Here is an 8,697-nt window from a genome sequence, read left to right on the forward strand (position 1 = left end):
ACAGCCTGCACCATGCATAAGTGGATAGCTGCAGCATTACAGTCCTTTTCTGGGACAACCCTAAAAGACATCAGTGAAGGGAAATCTTCACAGTGTGTAGAACTTCAGGCAGTACACATAGTCTTACATTTTGTCCACAAGACAAATGGCCGGGTGTATGATTGATCACTGACTCTTTGGAAATGGCCAGATTTGTGAATGTTCACTGATTCATGGGCTGTAGCCAATGGATTGGCTGTATGGTCAGGGACTTAGATTAGACGTGATTAGAAAATTGGTGAAAAAGACATCTGAGGATGAAGTATGTGGATAGATCTCTTCAAATGAGTAAAGAATGTGAAGATACTTGTGACCCATATAAATGCTCATCAGAAGGTAACTTCAGCAGAGGAAGAGTTCAATAACTAAGTAAATAAGATGACCTATTCTGTTAGCCCACAACCAAAGTGGCCATGGTGGCAGAGATGGAGATTATGGCCATGGACTTGACAACATGGACTGCTACTTACCAAGGCTGACTTGGCTACAGTTACTGCTGAATGCCAGAGCTGCCACCAAGCTAGCTTTAATTGTTCCCTCTATACTCCCCCACAGCTACTTCATATGCCCCTTTGCAAAATAAGGGGATCATGATCAGAAAAGAAATTGCAGAGCTGAATGACCCAGGCGATTCCTAAGATGACATGGCAGTAGACATTCCTTACAAGCTCTAAGACAACGTCTAGGAAAGTGAGTAGGTCTGAGTTTATGGTAAGTAGCACATGGAGTGGACAGAGAGGACATTGTAGGAAAGGGAGGTTTGTTTTTTTGTTTTGTTTTGTTTGGCTTTTATATTTGGGTATATAAGGAAAGAGGAATTTTCTTGGGCTCTCAGATACCCATCCATTGAATTGCAGAGTCCCATGAAGTAAACCTAAGTCCTGGGAAACTTGGCAGAGGGTTCTGGAGTAAAAATCACTTCATGTTGATTCTTTGAGGTCAAACTGGCCAGACACTGATATCCTCTCCAACCTGCTGCTGGATGTGTGATGCTCTGGGAAGGACCTTGCTTTGTGAAATCACTCCTTGCAGCTGAGGATCACCTCCTCTTCTTTTGAATGTATGACAGCAGCATATCTCACCTAGACTTTGTGTCCACAGCACACGCCCACTTTTTTTTTTTTTTTTACTTTGAAAGGAATTGCAAAGACATATGAGTTAGATTGCCTAGGAATGCCAGCGAATGCATCTGGCATGAGTGGGAGGCCTGGGATGTAAGCAGCTTAGCTGGTGACCCATTTCCCCTCACTGGTTAGCTACTGAGCGGATTTGTTTTCACTGAAGCCTTTTGTAGGGTATAACATATATTATGAGTTTTAACAAGAACTCATGGAATTTTGGTATTTTCTTGTAGTGGCCCCAGTTAATGAGAAAGTTGATCCTTCTGCTCATCTAAACTCTGTCATTATCAGGGATAAATTATTGGGCAATGACTGTGTGCTTGGCATCTTAATTAACCTAAACATTTCCTGCACATATTTTAAGATGTTTATTAATATTCTCATTCTGTAGAGAAGAAACAGAGGCTCACAGGTTAAAAGGTATTTCCCAAACCTTCAGACTCAGAAGCATAGACACAAAGAAGACTAAATGAGGAAATCTCTATAGCAGTTTTTCTCACCACCATCGTGCCTGGCAAACATGGCTTACAGTGAATAAACAATAAATATTGGGTGACTGGAGAGTGGTATAGCAATATGGATTACCACAGATAACATTTACAAGCTTGAAATTTGCTCTTTTTGGTGTGAGGCAGTGTTTTGGGAAAGTCAAGGAAAAGATATGCCATTAAGCTTCATGCCCCAGATGCCAAAGCTTTGGCTTTATGTTTTTTAAACTTCCATGGGAAAGGGCATCCTGATGCATCCCTGATTCTAGTGATATGAGTTACAGAAGCAGATGTCATAATGCAGTAGAAGTATGACTAAGCACATCACCCATGGTGCTGGCAGACAACAAGCAAGGGACAGAATCACAGAATTGCTTTGTTGCTCATCATCTGCTTTCACTTCAAGAAAATAGTTAGAAAATGGCATTTATTTGTGAATTAGGAAGTATGAGATGCATTCTGGCCAAGTCCTGAGTGGTGGTGCTCAGGATTGCAACATGTGATTATTTCCCCTAGATTCTTTGTAAGAGGCTGGGAGAAGGTAGAAGCAAAATAGAACTTGATGTCTGATCTATAATTCTCTTTCCAAACTCAAGAAGCAGAGCTTGGTGGACTTTCTCACTTTAATTAAGAGGCCCAACTCCTTCCACATGAGCTTAGCCTGAGCTTGGGAGCTGGACTGTAACAGACCTCAGAGCATTCGGGGCTTTCGTGCTGCTGTGCTGACCTACATCTTCATGGATTACCAATAATAGGATTTGCTACTCAGAAGCTGAGACCATACCTACTCAAAACACACAGGGTATTGCCTACAGATAAAAATGGCTTTTGTTTTTTACTGTTTCTTGCAAGTTCTGGCCTCTTGGGATATACATGCAGCTCAGTCTTTCTGTCTGCCAGGGTGTACCTGCTCAGAGGAGAATTTCGGCAGGTGCGCTGTGCTGATAGGATTCCAGAGGGTGATAGAGGTGAGGGGGGAGTGGGCTGTCTTCTGGAGTGATAGGGAGTGACCCAGGCTTAGAGCTTGTGGGAAATCAGCTAAATCTCCGTGGGATTCATTCTAGTTGGTTCTGGAGTTTATTGAGCAGAATGTTTTTACCAATGTCAATCACTTTTAGTTCAAGTTCATTATTTTTATTTAATCCCCATGTCTAATGATGATATCCACCCAATACCACTTCTAGGTCCCCTGATGCTTATCATAGTTTTCTGCTTTCTTATACAGGAGTCTACAGTGCATGTCTATGCCTTTGGGAAAGATTCCAGGCAACTTTCCTGAAGAACTCAAGCAAGTCAGAATTGAAAACTCACCCTTATTTGAACTTCCCCAGGGGTTTTTCGCCAACATGAGTACCTTGGAATACCTTTGGCTCAACTTTAACAATGTCACTGTGATTCACCCAGGCGCCCTAGAGGATCTGCCAGAGCTGAGAGAACTGAGACTGGAGGGGAACAAACTCCGTTCAGTACCATGGACAGCGTTCCGCACCACCCCTCTCTTACAGGTCTTGGATCTCAAACACAACAGGATTGATGCACTCCCTGAATTGGCTCTTCAGTTCCTAGCCAACCTGACATACCTTGACATATCCTCCAATAGGCTGACAGTTGTATCCAAGGGTGTCTTCTTGAACTGGCCAGTCTATCAGAAACGCCAGCAGCATGGTTTTGGAGCTGGAATTATCTCCAGCATGGTGTTGGCACTGCACAATAATCCCTGGTTATGTGACTGTCGTTTAAGGGGGCTTGTTCAGTTTGTCAAGTCCACTGGTCTCCCATTCATCCTAGTGAATTCTTACCTGATATGCCAGGGCCCTGTCTCTAAAGCAGGACAGCTTTTACATGAGACTGAGCTTGGTGTTTGTATGAAGCCAAAAATCTCAACCCCAAGTGCCAACATCACTATCCAGGTAGGAAAGAATGGAACCCTGCAATGCTTGGCACAAGCCAGTCCCTCACCAAGCATAGCATGGAAGTATCCTCTGAGCACGTGGAGAGAATTTGATGGTAAGCCACATGCACTCTCTGGAAATATATGGGAGAGGCAGTGTAGAGGTGTATCTGTGACACTGTCCCATTACAGAGGTTTAAACTGTGCCTGTCATAAAGGATGGGTGCAGGTAAAATAGGCATATATGTGCATTAACTATTCAGAACAAAAAAGAGTCCAAGATAGCATTCTACTATCAGCACTGTTTAAAGTGGGTACATGCAGATCTCATATGTAAACAAATATACTGGAGCTGATGATTTCATATAGCATGTAAATGTTAATAGAATTACATATGAACAAATAAATTTGGGGGAACCTTCTAGACAAAGAGCATAATATTGACATTTTAGAATTCTAAAATTTCTAACTAGAACTTATTCTACCATATGTCACCAGAATCATGTGGGGTGCTTATTTGAAATAAAATTTATAAGGTCCTGCCCTGGAGATTTGAACTCAGTGAGTCCAGGGCCAATAATATGCACTGTTACATATGCACTCCCATGGTGTTCCCCTTGAGTGGTCCCCATAAGATAAGGATAGCAAGCCCTACATACCAACTGAATATTTGCTTCAATATTAGTTCAAAATTATAATAGGGCCTATGGGGAGGAAATGACTTCCAGGGGCCCAAAACTGGGACCTGATATTGCACCTCCTTTCTTGAAGTAGGTTTCAGCATTTCCCAAAGCCAGGCAAAGGCTCCCCAGGAGCATGTTGGAGCTGGAAGGACATTTGTAGCTTCTTAACTCTTCCTCTGTCTAGAACAGTTGAAATGGAGTAAAATTTGAGGGCTGCAGCCAAGTCAGTTATCATAAATGATGAACCCCCAGGTGGTTAAAAATAAACAATTGACTGAATTTTTCACTTTTCTCTTTATTTTGATCTTACCCTATGGACTTGGGGGTTGAATGCTAACAGCAGAGAAGGACACAATTCATCATTGTAGTTTTCTTTTAAAATCAAGAAATGTCTCCAGAGATGCTCTACCATTGCTTGTTTTTAAAATGTTTCATTTATTTATTTTATGTGTATAGCATCTTAGTCAGGATTACTTTTGCTGTGATAAAACACCATGATGAAAGCAACTTGGGGAGGAAAGGGTTTATTTGGCTTATGCTTCCTCATCACTGTTCATCAATGAAGGAAGTCAGGATAGGAACTCAAACAGGGTTTGAAGGAACCTGGAGGCAGGAGCTGGTACAGATCATGGAGGGGTGCTCCTTACTGGCTTGCTCCACATGGCTTGCTCAGCCTGCTTTTTTAATAGAACCTAGGACCACTAGCCCAGGGATGGTCCCACCCACATTGATCACTAATTAAGAAAATGCTCTTCATGATTGCCTACAGCTTGATCTTATGGAGGCATTTTCTCAATTGAAGATCCCTCCTCTCCAACAACTCTAGCTTGTGTCAAGTTGACATAAAACTAGGCTTCCCAAGGAGTGTTTTACCTTCATGTATGTCTGTGAACCACATACATGCCTAGTGCCTGCAGTGGCCATAAAAGAACATTGGATTCCCCTGAGACTGGAGTTGAAGGTAGCTATGAGCTACCATGTGAGTGCTAGGGACCAAATCCTTAACTGCTAAGGTATCTTGCTAGCCCCATGATAATTACTCTTAATAATATGCTACATCTAGCCTCCCAGAAATATTAACAGGTAAGACTTACTGATGTTTCCTATAAAACTTGTGGAGTGCATGACATCTCACTTTCTTGACAAAGAGATTGAGGCTAAGAGAACTTAAGCACTTTGCCCAGGACCATGTACTTGAAAGAGCGGGGAGCCCAGGTATTTGATTTCCAGGTTCTGAGGCACATCTGGAAAGTAAGAACTCATTTGGAGCTCACAATATCTCTTAATCACCCCATTTTGAAAAATCTCCTTAAGCCGTGGTATTAGGCTCAGCAAGGCCAAAGTGGGCACTACTAATGTTAAAAGAATATGACTTCCTTAGATAGAAGAATGGGCTCCATATAATTGTTGTCTGTGAACAACCATGGAAAAGTTAATCAGCTACTCCAACCCTCAATGTCTTATATGCAAATTATGTTGTTACCCCATAGAGTTTCTAGAAAGATAGCCCCTGACACAGGTACATGCTTAATAAATAGTAACCATCCTTTTAACACAAGACCTAACAATGCTAGAACTTCCCAGTTATCTATCAAAGAAATGAACAGCTGCTTTGTTCTTCTTTTCACCCAGTGTTGGCCTCATCAATTGCAGAAGATACCATCCTGTCCCAGCTGGTCATTCCAGCAGCTCATCTGATAGACAGAGGTAATTACACTTGTATGGCCTTCAACTCCATTGGCAGAAGCTCCCTTGTCATCTCACTCTACGTCCAGCCAGCCCAGGTTATGCCTGGATTGCACTCTTTTTCCATCTCCTCAGAAGGCAGTGCCTATGTTGACCTGCGGGTCGTCAAGCAGACAGTACATGGCATCGTGCTGGAGTGGCTCACAGTGGCCAACATCCCAGAGGAGCAGTGGTTCACCCTCCACATCGAATCTGATGAAGCTTTCAGGAAGAAAGTAGTCCACATAGGCCCTGGAATCAACACATATGCCGTGGATGACCTCCTCCCTGCTACAAAATATAAAGCATGCCTCAGCCTGAGGAGTCAGCCCTCAGGTCAGGGCCAGTGTGTTGTCTTCATGACAGGCAAAGACAGTGGTGGACTGGAGGGTCGTGAGCGCCTTTTGCATGTCACTGTGGTCTTGTGTGCTGTGCTCCTGGCACTGCCCGTGGGTGCTTATGTGTGGGCTGCCCAGGGGCCATACAACTGTAGTGAGTGGTGTTTATGTTGTGACTCTCTTCACAGGAAAACCCTCAGGTGCCCCCAAGCCAGACCACAGTGCAAGGATAGCTCTTTCAAAGATCTTCCAGCTGTCTACGAGGATGGTGACGGTCACAGGGTCATGGAGGGGATTGAGGAGATAGAAAAAGAGAGTAACAGTTAACAACCTACCATGGAATGGAAATGGGTGGACCTCCATGTAGCAAGCTTTCATGTTGGACTATCTTTGGACCACTAGCCCACAAATAATGACCCAGAGACTTATTAATTATGAAAGGTTGGCCTCAGCTTAGGCTTGTTTTTAACTAGCTCTTATAACTTAAATTAACCCGTTTTTACTTATCTATATTCTGTCATGTACTACCCATCCTCCTTTTTTCGTGTCTCCTCTCTGTGTCTGCAGAGCTGGTGACTCTGCCTTTCTTCTTCCCAGATTCCTTTCTGTTTCTGGAAGTGCCACCTATACATCCTGCAGAGCTATTGGCAGGTCAGCTTTTAATTACACCAATCACAGCAATATACCTTCACATAGTGTACAAATGTCCCACAACACCTCCAGTCCCTGAAACAAACCTTCCATGACAGAACAACTTGGTTCCACCCATTTATCGAACAAGTATGTGTTGAGTATCCATTGTATTCTATACAAGGAACTTGAAGGAGGGAGTTCAGACATAAGAAAAGGAACACAGTATTTATCTTCACATACCTAAAGCCAATAGAGCTCTGTCTTACTAAACTGGTCATTTTATTATGCCTGACAGTGGCTAGAAATTAATGAATGTTATTTTTGTATATACTCAGTTCTACAGAGCACAGGATATCTCATATGCATTATCCTTCAAAGAATGACAGAATAGTCTTTATTGTATGTAAAGAAACTTGACCTCAGAAAGGTCAATGATTTGCCCATCATCTATCTAGCAGGTGGCAGAGCACTGGTCTACAGAGGATGAATCCTCTTGTTCTACAAATGAGTCAGAGCGTGACCTTACTACAACCACTGTGCTCATCAGGATGTACTGAGAACCAATGGCAGGTCAAATAACATTTTGAGAATTAATGACAACACTGATATTGAAATTAATCATCTTTTATTTCTTTAGGTTCTTTTTTTTCTTTCTGAGAAGAGGAAATAAACCTTTTTAAATGGAAATTCCCTATTTGTGCTGGATAGTTTTACATCGAATTGGCACAAGCTAAAGTCATCTGAGAAGAGGGAACCTTAATTAAGAAAATGCCTCCATATGATACAAACCTATAGGGCATTTTCTTAGTTAATGATTGATGGGGAAGGCCTAGCCCATTGTGGGTGGTGCCATTCCTGGACTGGTGGTCCTGGGTTCTATAAGAAATCAGGCTAAATGAGCCTTGTGAAGCAAACCAGTAAGCAGCACCCCTCCATGGCCTCTGTATCAGCTCCTGCCTCCAGGTTCCTTCCTCTTTGAGTTCCTGCCCTGCTTTCCTTTGATGATGAACAGTGATATGGAAGTGTAAGTCAAGTAAACCCTTTCATTCCCAACTTGCTTTTTGGTCATGGTGTTTCATTGCAGCAATGGAAACTCTACTAAGACACTATTGTACTAAAGGTAGAAAAAAATTACATTGTCACCTCATGATAGAAACTGAGTCTTTTAGAGCAGCCACCCAGCCCCATCCCTCAGTTCTTCCTGATCCTCCGAAAGGGGCCTCCATGTGTCCATACATCAGGTATAGCCTTAGTTCTCATGTGGCATCTTCTCTCTTATCTCAGTCCATTTCCCAATGAAGAGTCTTGATAACCATCAGAGAAGTTGCTGCCAACCAAACACCCACGGCAGGTTTTCAGAGTCTGGATTCTCTCAAAGCTCCCATTGTGACCTGGAGTCTATAGTCTCAACTACTCAGAAAGCTGAGACAAGAGGATTATTAGAGCCCATGGGTTCAAGACCAGCTTGATCAGCACAGTAAGATCCTATCTCAACAACCAAACATCAACAACAAAGCACCCTTGTTTATGTAGACAAAATCCTTGAAGGTCTTGAGAAATGAGGACAGTTTTCTCATCCCCACTTTTTATCACATTTGCCAGCTTGGCTCTGAGGGAGAGCAGCTGCAAGACAAAGTTCCACAGACTCTGTTAGTGACAGCTTGCTTGGAGCGAGGATGCCAAAAGGCTCCAAGTTACAGATGGATTGTAGTGTGTCTACCTGCTTTCCTCCAATTCTTTTCACCTGTCCGCCCCCCCTTCTCTGTGGACCATCCATGT

At 42.9% G+C, this 8,697-nt stretch overlaps 1 protein-coding gene across 1 annotated transcript; it reads left to right on the plus strand.

Annotated features, from left to right (window-relative positions):
- The first annotated feature begins 2,469 nt into the window (after positions 1-2,469).
- On the plus strand, positions 2,470-6,612 carry Lrit2 (leucine rich repeat, Ig-like and transmembrane domains 2). Its single transcript, XM_006976739.1, has 3 exons — positions 2,470-2,579; positions 2,874-3,655; positions 5,855-6,612. The coding sequence occupies exons 1-3, from the start codon at positions 2,470-2,472 to the stop codon at positions 6,610-6,612; spliced, it is 1,650 nt and encodes a 549-aa protein (XP_006976801.1).
- Positions 6,613-8,697: the final 2,085 nt, after the last annotated feature.

Source organism: Peromyscus maniculatus, chromosome 9 (genome assembly GCF_049852395.1).
Source record: "Peromyscus maniculatus bairdii isolate BWxNUB_F1_BW_parent chromosome 9, HU_Pman_BW_mat_3.1, whole genome shotgun sequence".
In the NCBI taxonomy this organism is placed as follows: domain Eukaryota; kingdom Metazoa; phylum Chordata; class Mammalia; order Rodentia; family Cricetidae; genus Peromyscus; species Peromyscus maniculatus.

Coding starts and splice junctions, on each gene's coding strand:
- Lrit2 (XM_006976739.1), top strand. CDS start 2,470: ATGGCTTTTGTTTTTTACTGTTTCTTGCAAGTTCTGGCCTCTTGGGAT. Junction 2,580..2,873: donor TCAGAGGAGAATTTCGGCAG/GTGCGCTGTGCT, acceptor TTTCTTATACAG/GAGTCTACAGTGCATGTCTA. Junction 3,656..5,854: donor CACGTGGAGAGAATTTGATG/GTAAGCCACATG, acceptor CTTTTCACCCAG/TGTTGGCCTCATCAATTGCA.